Raw genomic sequence first — 17,629 nt, 5'->3', positions numbered from 1 at the left:
AAACGATTGTTAAATTAACTTGTAACGCATCGTTGAACTGGATTAATCCCCATATGAAATGGTGTTTAACTGCTCTTAAGATATTATACATTCATAATTCTCAAGTACCTTTTTTTCAAAACAAACCAATCTTAAATCTTTTTAACGAATTTATACTAAAACCAAAATAGCTACTAAAAAGAAACATAAATTAAAATTATAGTAAGTGCTTTAAGTATTAAATTGTTTGAGTTTTGACTAAAAAAAAGGAAAATTAACAACATGAAGAAAAACCATGCGATTTTTTACATTTATAAAACAAGAAATTTGTTTGTTAAACATAAAAAATAAATTCCAAAAACCCGGCTTAAAATTAATTAACAACAAAACGATTCTAAAGAAATTAACAAAAAAAAAAATTACGCAACAACTAGAAAACTGATTAAAAATAAATAAAAATGATATAAGTAAAAAATAAAATAAAAAAAGTTAATATATAATTATAAAAATTGAATGTTGTTTTTTATTTTGCTACTAAAACGTACAAAAAGAAAAAAACAAATAGGAAAATCGGAAAATCAGGCACAGCGTATTTCCAGCCTGAAGCAATGACTCGAATCCGTGGAGTTCCATCTGACCAGCTCCGCAATGGGACGACTTGGTTTGAGGAAGAGCGTGAGACGCTCATTTAATTGCAGCGGGGAGAATTTACTAATGATCTGCGCCTTGGTGGAGTCTCGATACTTGCCCACCAAGGTGTCATTGCTGAAATTGCGTCCTCGTCGATCTGCCCACTCATAAGTACGCACTGCCTCATTGGCGGCATCGTCTATGAGTCTATAGCTGGGCTGTCGATCCGGATTATAGCCAAGTTTTCGGCAAATCTCACGCACTTCAGCGGTGCTTGGAGGTGTGCTCTTGGGAAAGCATTTGGTGTGCCAAATGCCATACGACTGCTCAATAACCTGGCCATACTGTGACCCAGAGTGCTGATGACCTGACCAATAGTCCATTTGTTGCTCCTGCAGCGGTTGCTCAATGCCAAAGCAGTAGCGCTCATCCTCGCCATTGGGACAATCCGGCTGCTTGTCGCACACAAAGTCACGTGGTATGCAATCCCCCGGAGAGCTGTACATAAAAAGAGTTATAGTCAGAAATCTGCATCAAGTATTTGTATAAGAACTACAAAAACAAAGCAGCAAAATAATGCGGAACAAATCTGAACGAAACCAATATAAGGTTGGAAACAAGTGGGAAAAGTTATAGTCGAGATCCCGACTATAGGATACCCGTTACTTAACTTTAATATGTATAAAAGTATTTTTTTAAGAATTTTTTTTTTTAAGAAAAAAGGATTTTGTTATTATTAATTTTTGTTATTTTATATTGCCTGAATCCAGTTGAGAACTCTTAGGCACAAGAATGACAGAAAAGTTTGCTTGGCATATTGTGTTGCTGTTGTTACTTAGTTGTCGATTCAAAAAAATTTAAATTAGCAACTTCTTCAGGTTTATAATTTTGCTAAATGTCAATACCATTTTGCATTTTTGTTAAGTCTAATAATATTAAAACTATTGCATACTCTAAGGAGCTAATTTTGCTTCAAGAGCTTCGGCATGTTAATACTGCTGTTCTACTTGTCCGATCTTGCTGCGATTTTATAGAATAATAGATAATAGCAACTTGCAACTCTAATACCCACAAAAACGTATTATCATAAAAACTGTGGGTGTGGTGGTTTTTCGCGATTTTCGGGGGCGAAGGGGGGCGTGGCTTAAATTTGAAACAAACTTGATCTGCGTAAGGTATATAGAAATCTGTCTGTCAAATTTGGTTACGCTATCTCTTATAGTCTCTTAGATCCCTTTGTTCAAACAGAAGAGCAAAAGGTTTTTCGCTATTTTCGGGGGCGGAGGGGGGCGTGGCTTAAATTTGAAACAAACTTGATCTGCGTAAGGTATATAAAAGTCTGTGAGTGAAAGTTTGGTATCTCTATCTCTTATAGTCTCTGAGATCCTTTTGTTCATACGGACGGACGGACGGACAGACGGACAGACACACATGGCTATATCGACTCGGCTATTGATGCTGATCAAGAATATATATACTTTATAGTGTCTCCCTGTTACATACATTCCAACGAACACAATATACCCTTTTACTTATTTTTTAAGTAACGGGTATAAAAAGAAAGCAGTAAATAGGAAATTGGAATAGGAATAGTTCCTTACACTTCTTCCAAATTACAAGCTTTCTAGTTTGTTTTCTTTATGTTTTGTTTTATCTTAAAAGAATTCGTTTCTTTTTCACTTACGAAGTGCATTGAAAGTGATCCGCCGTGCAATTGCAGAGCACGGAGCTCTCATCGCTTTTATCCCAGCAATTGCGCTTGCCATCACAGATCTTGGACGGATCTGTGGCTCTATAAATAACAGTCTATTAATTCACTATTTCAACAATATAATGCGGTTTTTAGCTCACTGTAAATACGTAAAGCAGCTGCATATGGTGGGTTCATCCGTCATGTCCTCACAGTCTGGCACATGGTCACAGAACTTGCTCTTGTGCACACACTTGGAGCTGGAGCGGCATTTCATTTCACCCGGTGCACAGCGTTGCTTGAGCTCACGGCATTTGGATTCCTCCTCATCGCTATTATCATGGCAATCGCTGCGACCATCGCATAAAGAGGACTGCGACAAACAGGCGCCCAAAGGACAACGATGTGTGGCACAAGCTGGCATTGACTGCACATTGTTGCAATGTGCTTGATCTAAAGAATGTAAGAATAATTTAATAATTAAGTACTACCTATAATAGCCTCTTTCACGTTTTCTTCTCAGAACTCTCTCTCCCTCTCCCTTCCCTAAAATCCGCAATTTTCCAATATTTATCGTTAAATCCCTGACCTTACTAATACTAATAACTTGTTATGTTACTTTATACTAGTCTAACATTCATACTATTGTTATTAACAATACTAATCTTAATTGATCTGATTGGGTTTTTCTGGGTTTTCCCCAATCCTAGCAACAAATGTTGGATCATTTATAATTTTTGCTTACCCCAGATCTAACTATAATTTTTTATTTTCGTTACAGTTCATAATTTATTTTTAATTGTATTTGTATTTTTAATCTTTAACTTAATTTTTATACTTGGTAATTTTTTGTTTGCCGACTGCTTTTAGTCGTGCATAAATAAATAAAAATAAAATTTCGAATTTAAATACCCATTATATCCTGCAGCGTTCTGTAGGACTGTTCCAGTGTCCGGATGCCAAAAGGCGCCTTGAAGCTGTGACAATTTGTATTGTTATAGCTGAAAATGGCGGTGGGATACCAGCCCGAGTGGGCGTGGCGACAGACAAGCACGCCCTGATCGCTGGGATGACTCTGAGTGTCACTGTAGTTCTTCTGGCCAAACTGCGAGCAGCTGGTGAATTTTGTTAGAGCAGGCAGCTCCTTGGTAGCGACACCGCTTATCAGTTCCACTTCCTCTGATATGGAAGCCATATCCTCGGCGCTGACATTAAGCATTCGCATTAAATTGCCAGGCGGTCGCTGCTCCTGCAGCTGATAGCAGGAACTGCAGTCGCTATCACTGTTCGACTTGGTAATGGCCACGGTTTTAATGCGTCCGGAGAGATCATCATGCAGCACGCTGATGCAATCCTCTGCCTCCTCTTCCTGCTGACTTGATCTGTGTTGGGAATAGGTATAATTATAAATTAATAAATCACTGCGGACGGCAGCTCGCGCTAGTGACGAAAGCAGCACGAAGGGTACGAAAGGCGACTAACTATATATACAGCTAAGTTGGAAAATTTGCTACGACTGTCCGATCAGATCAAGTTATATACCGATCGAAAGGTTTAGTCCTAACTTGATACCTCAATCACCCAAATCCGATAACTGGCTCAAAAGATAAATAAATTTGAAAATTTTAGTGGACTTCTCAAAATGAAATGAAAAGTCAGTTTATTTGTCTGTTTGTCTGTTTGCATCAAATCGCTAAAGAAGCTTAAATGTAATGATGGGGATTTATTCCTTTTCGAAAATCTAGAAATGTTTGTTCTACGACTTTTCGAAAAAACCGCTAGTTTAGCGGGAAAACGCTAAATCCCGCTAAAATTGAAACCTCAACAGTTTCCAAACTATAAAAGCTACCGATATGTTCTATATATTATTGGAAAGGTGTGATTGAGGGCTCTTATGCGTGCCTTTAATGTTTATTTCTAAAGTACTCAGGTAACATTTTACAGGTGAAATAAAGTTTTTTAGCTTACATTTTGGCGATTTCCGACAAAACGGCTCTAACGATTTCTATTAAATTTTGATATGTTGTAATACGTACAATTTCGCGTTTTTTGGTATATGAAACAAAGTGCACAATGCCAATTTTCGCTTTTTTTTTTTTTTTGTTTATTTTTTATATTTTGTTTTATTATTTTTTTATTAATTTATATTTTTATTTAAAATTTAAAGATTAAACTGAATTTTGTTTGTCACAAAATTGGATATCAGAAATTTTGGGGCTAGAAATTGCTTTCGTCACTAGACTTTTACCTCGTTTAGAGGTTTTTTTTGTGGGTTATATTTAACAATGCTTACGTGTCCGGCAAAAAGGTGGGCAGCACATGGTGCGTAAATCTAGCCGGCTGCTCCAGATGATAGAGCAGAACATTTGACCTGGGCACCGCCTCAAAGCAGTCGACACGGCGAATTTGCTCGTGGTTGCTGCGATGCAAGGAGCGTCGAGTCTTGCCACCACCAAACAGAGCGGTAATATAGTGGGTATCAAAGCTGCAGAGGATTAACATATTAGAAGAAATCATAAATAAAGATATCATTTAAGTTACCTGATGCCTGAGAGACAACTCTCGTGTACGAGGAGCCAGTGCTTATCCAGGAGCACGCCCAGACACCAGAGTTCGCCATTCGCATAGACATCTGCTAGCCAGGGCCAATGCAGCTCCTCAATGGCCTCATGCAGCTGATCCTGCACCAGCAATGTCTTGTTTTTCTTGCTCTTGATCAAAATGTCCAAGCGATCCATTATCTCATCCTTCTTGTTGACCATTTGTGCTGGCAAATGTGGCTTAAAGTGCACATTGGGCATATTGTGAGTTTCAATAGTGGGAAGTAAGGCTGGCAGATGATCCGAGGGATTCGGTTTGACAGCCTGTCCAGCGCTGAATGTCTTGATGGGAACTGTTGTATTCGCACGTGGATTACATTCCACATAGATGCCCAGACACTTGTGGGAATTGGTGTGAACGGCATCCTTGTGCTGCCTGGACAGCTTTCGATGATGATGAGTCTGATCATGATGGGGTAAAAAGTGCTCATTGTCACCCATTAGAGCATCCAGAGGTGCTCCAACCAGAAATCGCTGCTTCGACAACTCTGGTGTTATGGCATGCATTCCCTTCTGGCTAACAAACTCGCTGCTGTTGTAAAAGTGTGCACCATGGAAACCCAACAGAGCACACACTGAATCCGCCGTTTCGGACTGATGCTCATGGAATCCCGTCTCATGGGCACAGACAACTCGCCAGGTTCCATGTGCATTCTTGGAGAAGATGCCAACGCTGCTGAACCTGGGCTGCTGATGGGCATCGTAATGCACATCATGGCCATTGGTTAAGGCAACTGTTAAATGGTGTAAAACGATGATTAATGTCGACTCAAGAGTTGGCTTTGTGTATACTCACAGCAATCCTTTTCGTCCTCCTTGAACTTGCAGTCCACGACATTGTCACAACGCTTGGAGAGCGGCAAACAGCTCTTGGAGAGCGCACAGTGGAACTCGTTATCCTGACAGCTGCCTGTGCATTAATTAATTTATTATTATTAAGGAATTGAATCATAGAATAAGAATATTTAAAATTTTTTTAATACACCAATTGGTTCAAAAGATATTTACTTAATTTTTATTTTTTTGATATTTATTCAAAAGTTATTGAATAACTCTTATTTGTGACAGTTAAAAGAAAAAAAGGAATATCTTAAATTTTTTTTAATACACCAATTGGTTCCAAAGATATTTAATTAACTTTTATTTTTTTGATAATTATTCAAAAGTTATTGAATAACTCTTATTTGTGACAGTTAAATTAAAAATAGGAATATCTTAATTTTTTTTTAATACACCAATTGGTTCTAAAGATACTTAATTAATTTTTATTTTTTTGATATTTATGCAAAAGTTATTGAATAGCTGTTATTTGTGACAGTTTAAATAAAAATCGAAAATTGCACTTATTTTAAATTTTTATTGAAAAAATCAAGATTAAAGTGATATTTTTAAACTTTTAAATATAAATTGCTATCTAAATATTTTGCACTTTTTTAAATAGAAATAAAAAATAAGTGTTATTTCGTAACTTTTAAATAAAAGTTTGAAAATAGTTGTTAAGTTGCAATTTTAATTTTTAAAACTTAAAACTGTTACGGTCCCTGATGAAAACATATTCACCGAATTATCTTATGCTTATTAATTATTCCCAGTTATTTAGTTATAATAATCTATTTACTTGTGATATTTATGCTGTTGAATCTATTTTACTATAGTTGCAAAAGTGTTGCAGTTTATTTAGAAATTACTTACCACAATTCTGTTCATCACTCAGATCCTCACAGTCCGATTTTCCATCGCATATGAGGACACTTAGACTGCCCTTTAGATAATCCCGACAATTGCAGTCCAATTCATCGGTGCCATCCTCACAGTCCAGTTTGCGATCACAGCGATGCGACAGATCCACAATTTGTGGCATTCTGAAGGGTAGAAACATTTAAAAATCAATATGTAAATTAATTTTATTTAATGTCATTCAGCAACCAATTCTATCTTTACATCAATTAACTAGTAACCGAAAGATAATGAAATTAATTTGATGTAATCATTGAAATATTAACTTACTTTTGACAAATAAACTTGTGAAGCAGCTGCGACTTTGGGCTAACTTTGCTGTGTACTGTTGTGGTTGTTGTTGCCGATGTTGTTGTAGTTGTAGTGCTTGTAGTTGTTGTTGCAGTTGTTGTTGCTGTGGGTTGAGCTAATGTTGAATGTGTCTTTATTGTCTCTGACATAGCTGAATCTTTTATTGTTAATGGTGTCGTTGTCAACTCTTTTGTTGTTGACTGTGTTGTTGTCTGCTTGGTTGTTGTTTCCATTGTTGTTGTATCCATTGCTGATGTCTCTTTTATTTTTAACTCTTTCGTTGTTGTCTCCACTGTTGCTGGTTCTGTCCAAGTATCCGTTGTATTGTTGTTCGTCAAGCTAGAACCCTCAATTGTTGTTGTCTCTATATCTGTTGCTGTTGTTGCTAAATAAGTTGTTGCTTCTATTTCAGTTGTTGTTCCTTTCATTGTTGTTTCTATTTCAGTTGTTGTTCCTTTCATTGTTGTTTCTTTAATAGTTGCTGTGGTTAAACTGGGTGCATCCGTTGTTATGGTTGTCAACTCTTTAGCATTTGTTGTTGTTGTCGTTGTCGTTGTCTCCTGCAGAAGTTGCGTAACTAAATCTGTTAATCTCATGAAATCCTCCGTTGAAGTTGGCCAAGTTGTTGTTGTGCTGGGAGACAAAGTTGTGGATGTTATTGAAGCTAATGTTGTTGTGGGGAATGTTGCTGAGGGAGATGTTGTTGCTGAGGGAGACGTTGTTGCTGAGGGAGAGGTTGCTGCTGTGGGAGACGTTGTTGCTGTGGGAGATGTTGTTGCTGTTGCAAATGTGGTTGTTTCTTCAGCTGGCAGTGTTGTTGCTAAAGTTGCTGACATTGCTGCTGATGTTGTTGCATCATTTTCCACAGTATTCTCAGTTATTTGTGTGTTTTCCCCTTCAACAATTGTGGAAATGAAACTCTCAGTCGTTGCAGTTGTTGCTGTTGTTGTATTCTGCTGCTTGGCTTCAATGTCTGCAAACAAATCCTCATCCTCAATCGCCACATCCTGTCGCTGTTTATTTATCAACTTTTGTTTTTCCATATCCTCTGGATAATAATCACTTTCTGTGGTTGCACTCACATTCAGTTTGCTGCCAACCATGTCGGGTATAAAGTTGTAGGCACAGCCAACTTCATCCTCGCCTCCCAAGCAATCGACTTGGCGGTCACAACGTTGTCGCTGGGCAATGCAACGTTTCCCACCCCAGACGCACATGAATCCTGGACAGAGTTGGATTGGTTGCTTCGCCGGCAGCAGGCGAGGATTCACAGCCAACTCCAGCCAGTCGAGGTAGAGAGCAACTCTCGTGTAGACACCGAACTCCTTGGGTCGACCACAACCATTGCCATGGCTCACAACTCCCGCCAGATACCATTCATCCGTGTGATTCACACTGCGACAGAAGAGCGGTCCACCTGAATCTCCTTGACAGGCATCGCGTCCACCATCCGGATCGCCAGCGCAAACATCCTCCGAAGCCTGATCCTCGGGATCTGTGCAGCGTTTGCGTATGGGCAAAATCACCTGACGCAATGGATCACCTGGAGTGTGGATTGAAGGTGGACAGAGAGGGAAAAAATTCAATTTTTAAAAATATATATTTTGATGCAGAATTAAATAAGGGGCCAAATAATGATCAGAATGATAATCCGCATGAAAATCGGTCAAGTTTTGGCAAAGTTATGCGATTTTGAAGTTTTTGAAAAAGTGTCAAGGGGGTAGTATGGAAAATACCGAAAAAATTGACAGTGAGGGAAATTTTTTATGTGAATAATATTTTGATGCAGAATCAAAGTAGAGGCCAAATAATGATCAAAATGGTATTCCGCATGAAAATCGGTCAAGTTTTGGCAAAGTTATGCGATTTTGAAGTTTTTGAAAAAGTGTCAAGGGGGTAGTATGGAAAATACCGAAAAAATTGACAGTGAGGGAAATTTTTTATGTGAATAATATTTTGATGCAGAATCAAAGTTGAGGCCAAATAATGATCAAAATGGTAATCCGCATGAAAATCGGTCAAGTTTTGGCAAAGTTATGCGAATTTGAAGTTTTTGAAAAAGTGTCAAGGGGGTAGTATGGAAAATACCGAAAAAATTGACAGTGAGGGAAATTTTTTATGTGAATAATATTTTGATGCAGAATCAAAGTAGAGGCCAAATAATGATTAAAACGATATTCCTCATGAAAATCGATTGAGTTTTGTCAAAGTTATGAAAGTTTGAAGTTTTTGAGTAAGTGTCCAGGGCAAAGTCAAGGCAAAGTCCGCATAAAATAGACAGTGATATGGGAAAAATATGGAATGTTAAAAATCAAAAATATTTTGATGCAGAATCAATTAAGAGGCCAAAAAATTATCATAATGATATTCCGCATGAAAATCGATCAAGTTTTGGCAAAGTTATGACAGTTTGAAGTCAAGTAAGTCGATTCGGTCTATTCCGACATATGGCTATATAGTTAATAGGTAATAAGCAACCCCAAATGATCACTCACTGCTTGGACCCTTCTCTCTAATGGCACCCCAGCCAACAGCGGTGCAGAGAGTGTGCTCCTCAGGTCCCCAGATCCAATCATCGCCAAAGGTGGTGCGTCCCTTGTCCGGCATACAGATGGGTTTGACCCAACGATTGAACTGCAGAGGAGATGCGACTCGCAGCAGGGAGAGATCATTGCGCATGCTTCTCCGCTCGTATCCCTGATGCACCACGACGTGGGAAACTGTTTGGATCTGCGTGGTTGGAGCGTAGCTGGAGCGGCGCAAGAGTCCAGCACGTATCTCATAATAATACTTGGAAAAATTAATGACACAATGAGCAGCACTGATGATCTGTAGGGAATAGAGATTAGAATGGGATTCATTGGCTTCTTGAAGACAACAGCTTACCCAACGCTCTGTGTAGATGGTGCCTCCGCAATGGAACTTGCCATCCCGATAGATGGCCACCACAAAAGGCCACTGCAAAGGATTCGCATAACCGCCACCTACAATTCTTCCCTTCTCCTGCTCCTCTGGATCCTTAAACGTTGCTCTCTTGGAGCGTTTTATAAGCTGCTCTGGCTGCCTACTGGGTAATCCACATTTTACAGGCGGACACTTGACATACGCCACATGATCCACCAGCGTATCGTGATCATTGCGTCCATGACAGCCCTGGGCAAAGTGAATTCCCGCATGCAGCGAGGGCTCAATGAATGGACCCGACAATGTCAACTGCCTGAAGCTCAGATCTGTGGGTTGATTCACATCCTGCAGCTCGCAGGCAGCTGCTGCCCACTTGCCACCATTGTTGCACACCGGATACCAATCGCCACGATGATTCCTATACAGATAACCCTCGGAGGCAGATGCGGCATGGGACTGAAAAGAGATGTTATAATAATTCAATTTAAATTTATATTTTCAAAACGATTAAACGTATATTTAAATATAAAATGTAAACTAACAACTTAAATTAAATAATGAAAATAATATTTTAGCCCCTAATTGTATGAAAATAAATAATCAAAACACATTTTAGAATTTGATTTTTAAATAAAACTTAATGATTTAGAAATAAAATATAATCTTTATAAATATGGTTTTAAAATAAAAATTTAAATTATCCTTATTTTTAAAGAATCTATTGATTAAAATGAAACTTAAATTTAATTTATTTTCAATTCACTTTATCAAAAAATAGTATAACTGAAATCTTTTTATCCGGATAACTTATTACGGATTTAATTTATTGACGAATAAGAATATTTTAGCCTTTAATTTTATGATAATAAATAATTAGAAATAATTAAAGCACATTTTAAAATTTGATTTTTAAATAAAACTTAATGATTTAGAAATAAAATTAAATTTTTATAAATATGGTTTGAAATAAATATTTAAACTATCATTTTTATTAAAGAATCAATTAATTAAAATGAAAATGAAATTTAATATATTTACAATTCACTTCTTGAAAATATAATATAACTGAAATCTTTTCATGCGGATAACTTTTAACGAATTTAATTTATTGAAGAATAAGAATATTTAAGCCCTTCATTTTATGATAATAAATAAATAGAAATAATTAAAACACATTTTAAAATTTGTTTTTTAAATAAAACTTAATGGTTTAGAAATTAAATATAATATTTATAAATATGGTTTTTAAATACAAATTTAAATTATAATTTTCATAAAAAATCAATTGATTAAAATGAAAATTTTATTTATTTTCAATTCACTTCATCAAAAAATAGTATGTTTTATGTAAATAAATAATTAGAAATAATTATAACACGTTTTAAAATTAGATTTAACAAAAAATTTGATATTGAATTATAATAAATTAATTTGAGCTCTATTTTCATCTGAATAAAAAATAATATTATATACCAAATAAATCTCAATTTTTACTTAGAATTAAATTAAAATAATTTTTTAATGTGCTTAAGTAATATAAAAGTTAAAGGATGTGTTTTTAGAAAAAAAATAAAACTTTAGAATATAAAAATTAATTTTACATTTTTTTTCTACGAAAAATCAAATATAAAAAAAAAATTCAAATAAACTTATTTTCAGAAAAAATATTGAATATTTCAAAAATGGTTTTTGAAATATAAATTAGAATTATTATTAAATGTAAGAATAGAAACTTATGCAATTTAAAAACAGAAATGAATTAAAATGAAAATAAAAATTAATTTATTTTCAATTTAGTTGATCCATAAATAGAAATCGTATAACTAAAATCTTTTCATTAATTAATTTGTTGAAGAATAAGAATTATATATTTTCAGAGCTATGCTTACCATGTGAGTTGCCACATCCGTGACCAGCATATTACAGTGCAACTCATCGCGACCATTGAAGCAGTTCTGGAAGCCATCACAGCGCTCCAGGCGACTGTAGCACATGGACAAGGTGGAGCGATTGTGTCGAGCATATTCCTCCGCATTCGCGTAGCAGGAGTGAGCCAGGGATTCGCAGCCAAAGCAGCCCAGCTCATCCTCGCCCATGGGACAGTCCTCGTAGCCATCGCAAAGACGCTCCTCATCCAGGCGATCGGCGCAGGTGCAGGCGGATTCATCGCTGCCATCGGAGCAATCCACGACATTGTTGCACCAGTTGGAGGCGGCAATACATTCCTTCTTCCCATAGCAGGCCACCTGATCCGCAGCCGGGCAGCTGTGCCGCTCCAGCATCTGTTGCGGCGCGTCCATATAGGAGGCGTAGATGATCTGACTTTGATGGGCGCCGACTCCCGTTTGATTCGCATGACGCATCTTGAAGTTGGCATTGGAGAAACCAGACTGACTGCCCGGCGAGAGATTCCCTTGGATGGGCTGAGTCTGTGCCTGGTTGTGAGCCTGGTTCTGATTCTGCATGTAGGTGCAGTAGACCTGCTGCTGTCCATTGCCCTGCTTCTGAGGTGAGGCATTCTTCGAGAAGATGTTCGGCAGCTGATTCTGTGAACCACCAGCTGTGCCCGCTGTGCCGCCAAAGAAATTGCCCGTCGGTCCGAATTGTTGCTGGGGCACAAAGAAGATGCCGCCATTGCCACCAGCATTGGAGGAGCCACCAAAGTGTCCGCCCTGCATGCCCATAAACGATGGCGTTGGCGACCACATGGGCATCCGGAAGTTCGCTGGCGTCATGTAGAAACAAACCGGAATACTCGGCATGCCAAAGTTCGGATTGAACATAAACTGTGCCGAAGCCTTCATTGTCTCGCCGGATACGGGAAATCCGCCAGGGCCACGACTCGTAAACTGCACACTGGGCGAGGCCGTAAAGGTCTCCGTGTCCCCGAGTCCACCGTGGGCCAACTCCGAGGCCGCCTTCTGTCTCATCTTCCGCGCAATGTGTGCACACAATGTGATGAGTTGGGCATCGCCAGCTGAAAGTGAAAACTCAACTGCATTAGATCTCTTTCAATTTTAAAATTCTGTATGTTTTTCCTAATTAAATTTCAAACACTTTGACCTGACTGACTGACTCACTGATCATTGCACAGCACAAACCAAATGACCTAAAGGGCTGAAATTTGCACACAACATTGCTGAGACCATCTATATATATAAAATAGTTTGACCTGACTGACTCACTGATCATTGCACAGCCCAAACCGTAAAACCTAGCGGGCTGAAATTTGCACACAACATTACTGAGACAATATTTTATAAAATACTTTTTCGTAACTGTCCTAACATTTAATTCTACATATTTGAAGTCTTTGTAACTCTTAAATTAAGAATTATGAGCTTCACTTACCATTTGTAGTCTTGCCATTCACTGGATTCAGTTTAGGACCCATTTGCTCCAGACTCTTTGCATCCAGTTCGTTGCCAAAGGTGTCGATTAGTTCATCCTGTGCATTTGCTGCCTGCAACTCGAATTGTTGCATCCAATGTGTGCGATCATAGACATTCGAGTTGTGGCTTTTATTGTGGTGCAGCACATTAATTGGTGGATTCACTTGCTCTTCAAATGAAGTCGTTTGCTGTGGTGCAACTGTTGTGCTTTCATTCGACACTTTAATCAGCGGCTTTTGCTGCTCATTTCGCTCAAAACTCTCCAACATGTTCTCCATGCTGCTGGGATTGTCCAAGGGATGCACAGCTCTTGAAATCTCAGTGGTGGTTTCGTTGACAAAGCTTGCCACTGTGGTTGCTGGTGGAGTGGTGCTGATATTGCTGCTTACTTCGTTGCTGTCTTCAGCACCATCAATAATCCAACTGTATTTTATTGGCTTCAATTTGGTGGGATGCACTGTGTAGTTGACAGTTTCTAAGGCAGCGGTGGTTGTGCTGGGACTGAGTGTGGTGAGTGGTGTACTTGTAATTGGACTGTGTGTAGACATTGGCTCCACTGAGGATTGTGTCTCTTTCTCTGTTGCTGCTGCTGTGGTTGTCAGTGATTCCATAGCCATTGTTGTGGGCTCAGTTTTACCAGTTGCTGTTGAACTGCTAGAATCCAGACGATCATCTTCTGTATTCGATTCCCTACAAGAGTTTAAAGAAATATTAGTAAAAATATTTATGTTAAAAAAATAATATTGTAAAACAAGACAAGCATTTAATTTGCAAATAAAGTTTGAGAAAACAAAATTAGGAATATTAGGATATTAAAATTTGATTAAAAAAAAGTATGGGAAAACAAACAATTTTGATATCTTGCTATTTTTTATAATAAACTTTGAATTTCATCTCTTGCGGTAGAAGAAATCTACTTCAAAACTAGAAATCATGACATAAAAATTAAGAAACTAAAATTAGACCTAATAATTTTTAGGGTAGGGAAAAACTAGAACCTCCTGAGAGTTTTAATACAATATTATTTTTTAGCTTTGTTTTAATTTGATAATTTTTGAGCTCTGTAGTTTACTTATTTTGTACCTTCTAATTTTTATGCCCGAAATATTTATCTCATATCGATTTTCTTATTTTCCTTAGACTTCATTTTCGTTTATATTATTTCTAAGTTATTAATTCCTTTTTCCATCCCTCTATTGTTTTTTTAAATTTTATATTATATTTTTTCTTTGTTTTAATATGATAGTTTTTGAGCTCTGTAGTTTACTTATTTTGTACCTTCTAATTTTTATGCCCGAAATATTTATCTCATATCGATTTTCTTATTTTCCTTAGACTTCATTTTCGTTTATATTATTTCTAAGTTATTAATTCCTTTTTCCATCCCTCTATTGTTTTTTTAAATTTTATATTATATTTTTTCTTTGTTTTAATATGATAGTTTTTGAGCTCTGTAATTTACTTATTTTTAAATTTTTAAGCCCGAAATATTTGTCTTATATCGATGTTTTTATTTTCCTTAGACTTCATTTTCGTTAATATTATTTCTAAGTTATTAATTCCTTGTTTCCATTGCTCTATTGTTTTTTTACATTTTACTTAATTTTGTTTTCTTGGTTTTTCAAAGCTTTTAAAAATAATCGAAAGTTGTATGACATACCCTGTATTTAAGGTGGAAATTTCTGTAGCTTCAGTGGTTGCAGCTTTGATTTTGCCACCCGCAGTAGTGTGTATAATCTCTTTGGGTTTATCAAAGCGATCCAAGATCCAAGTGATATTATCCGCAATGGCATCCAAATCGGGCAGCTCCGTTGTCAGACTTGACAGAGGATTAATTGTGGTGCTGGTGGTTCTACTGCTCTCAGTGGTGCTAGTGATAGTACTCTCCACAGAGGTTACTGTAGTGTGCTCCACAGTTGAGGTCGTGTTTATATGCTCAGTGGTGGCCACAGCTCTTGGTGTATTCTCCATATACGCCTCCTGTTCATCGTGTCCATGTCCATCGATAATCCAGCTGATCTGGGCGGGTTTTATCTTCACTCTCCTGGGCTTCAGTGTGGTGTCAGTGGTGCCATTGAGAGTGGGAATGCTGCCATTTGTCAGAGGCGTTGTCACCTCTGGCAATTGTGCGTCAGTTGTTCGCGTTTTCTTTGCCGGCACAAAGGGTTCAAAGTCGACAGATTCGAGGCTGCTCGAGTCGAGTTGTCCCTTGATCATTTCCCTCATTCTGCCCAGCTTTTCATTGATCTCATTGGCCATCTGATACATGCGCATAAAGGCATTCATGCAATCCTCTTGAGTCTGTTTCTTGCAACGCACATATTCATTCTCCAGCTGGATTAATGCCGCCTTGGCACGCTTGCTTCTCAGCTTGGTATAAATATGCTGCATGTTGGCCTCCAGCTGCAGAGGATCAATGAGATCCACTTCCTGCAGACTGCGTCTTGGTCGAAGTCTCTGCTTCAAGCGAAACTTGAAACGCAGATGCTTCATGCGCAGCGATTGCTCCTCACTCTTTGTGGCAGTTGCCAGGACCAAAGGATCCGCTTTCTTCAGTGGAATGTGAAAGGGCTGCGATTGCGGACGTATCACAAAGGCGGCTTCTTCATCGATGGGCTGCAGCTTCTGAGCATGCTCCTCATTCAACACCATAATCTGTCTCAAACGATCTGAAAAAAGTATTAAGACAAATTATAGAAAATATTAATAAATAATAATTTTATAAATAAGGGATAGCAAATAAAAGTTAAGAGTATAAAAAAGTCCATATTACAATAATTAACATAGGAATGGGAATATCCCAGTTACTATATTTCCAGATACGAATAAATTTGTATTTGTATCTTTTATTATTTCTTAATTTCTAAATAAAAACATTTTAAAATAATTTTTAAATACAAATTTTTTTTTTCAACATACAACTTTGATTTTAAGCTTTTAATAATGAAAAATTAAAATAAATAAAATTTAATGCAAATATCTTTTACTTTATGTGGTATAAAAGACATTTATGTTAATTTTATTTATATATAATATTTAAATTTTAGTGTTTATATAAACATTTTTTTATTTAGTTCAGAAAATTTGGTATTGATTTAAAAATTAATTTTTTGAAAATAATAATTGTTACGTTCCAATTATTAGAAAAAAATTAAATTAAAAATGTATAAAATTAAAAGCAAACATTCCTTATACCAATTATTTTTTTAATAAATGAATATTTATTTTATTTTTTTAGGTAAAATTAAGATTTAAATTTAAATTAATTGATAAAAAAATTCAGATAAACTTACCCATTCTCTCAATCACAATGCCATGATAGATCAAGGAGATCAAGAGCGCGATGAGCACTAGGATGGATATAATCAGGATGCGGGAACAGGGCAGACGAGGCAGGTTAAAACGTCGAGGATTACCCTTCAAGCGTTTGGCCTCCAGCTCTGGGAATGTCAAGGTCAAAGCTTAGCTAACTAACAAATCATTTCAAGTTAGAACTTAAACACTATACATTTCAATTATTTTTTGTACTATTTAAAGTGCATTTAAACTTCGACTCGACAGCGAATAATTTTTTTCTTACTCAATCCACTTTTTTGTAGGAGTTTAAAAACTTTTTTGCTTAGCTATGCATTAATTTATGTTTACACGTTATTAACTTTAACATAGTTTAACAATTTTTTATAAAAAAAAAATGTGCGCAAAAAATAACTTTAATTTTTTTGTTGTGCTTATTTTGCGGGGCGAAATATTTCGCAATTTATTGAATTGCTGATGCCATAAAAATTGTAGAATTGAGCAAAATTGAATCCGTTAGTGTATTGATTTATGTGGCAATTAATATTAATAATTAAATTAAAATTAAATATACAGAATGTCAGGTACATAATTGTATCTAATATATATTTTTATATGATACAATTATGTACCTGACATATAAAAATATATATTAACTTTAATGAATCCAATTATTTATGTTATTTTTAACTTTTTATAAATACCATATTTATTAAAATTATACTATTGGTATATTTTAATTAAGTAAACCTACCATCCAAAGTCAGTTTCATTTTATATTATTGAAATTCACTATGATTTATAATTTGTTGCATCACTTTACACAGTTTATTGAAATGATTCTTGCACTTTCACTTGTTTAATTAATTATACAACCGCAAGGAGCATCAGATTACAATGGAACCGAATAAAATTCACTTAAACAAGCAACCGATACACAGAAAAAAAAAAACAAATATAATCAGCAATTGTTGCTGTTGGTAATCCAATATTTTCCAAAAATTCACGACAATTTCTTCGGTCTTCGGTATTCGATCTTCGGCGCGTTCCACCGGCAACTGAGTTGGACGTCGGCTCTGGACGCGCTTTTAAAGCTTTCCAAAAAGTGGATC

The 17,629-nt window shown here is 36.5% G+C and overlaps 1 protein-coding gene across 1 annotated transcript; it reads right to left on the bottom strand.

The window, feature by feature from the left end:
• Positions 1 to 476: 476 nt before the first annotated feature.
• LOC117786725 (serine protease nudel) lies at positions 477 to 17,290 on the bottom strand. The gene is made up of 16 exons (XM_034625082.1): positions 17,272 to 17,290; positions 16,517 to 16,663; positions 14,884 to 15,892; positions 13,183 to 13,913; positions 11,721 to 12,808; positions 9,814 to 10,287; positions 9,423 to 9,756; positions 6,907 to 8,470; positions 6,592 to 6,761; positions 5,696 to 5,809; positions 4,841 to 5,633; positions 4,593 to 4,784; positions 3,212 to 3,681; positions 2,461 to 2,752; positions 2,294 to 2,401; positions 477 to 1,107 (listed from the first exon to the last, which is right to left on the bottom strand). The coding sequence occupies exons 1-16, from the start codon at positions 17,288 to 17,290 to the stop codon at positions 558 to 560; spliced, it is 8,055 nt and encodes a 2,684-aa protein (XP_034480973.1). The 3' UTR covers positions 477 to 557.
• Between the last annotated feature and the right edge of the window lie 339 nt (positions 17,291 to 17,629).

The sequence above is a fragment of the Drosophila innubila genome (genome assembly GCF_004354385.1).
Source record: "Drosophila innubila isolate TH190305 chromosome 3L unlocalized genomic scaffold, UK_Dinn_1.0 0_D_3L, whole genome shotgun sequence".
Taxonomy (NCBI): Eukaryota; Metazoa; Arthropoda; class Insecta; order Diptera; family Drosophilidae; genus Drosophila; species Drosophila innubila.
This window is presented reverse-complemented; position numbering and strand designations above follow the sequence as displayed.

Excerpts from the sequence above, each read along its gene's own strand:
- LOC117786725 (XM_034625082.1), bottom strand. Across the intron at positions 9,757-9,813 it reads CCATCTACACAGAGCGTTGG|ATCATCAGTGCTGCTCATTG; the intron begins GTAAGCTGTTGT and ends TATTCCCTACAG. Across the intron at positions 1,108-2,293 it reads GATCACTTTCAATGCACTTC|CTCTCCGGGGGATTGCATAC; the intron begins GTAAGTGAAAAA and ends TTTTATGTACAG.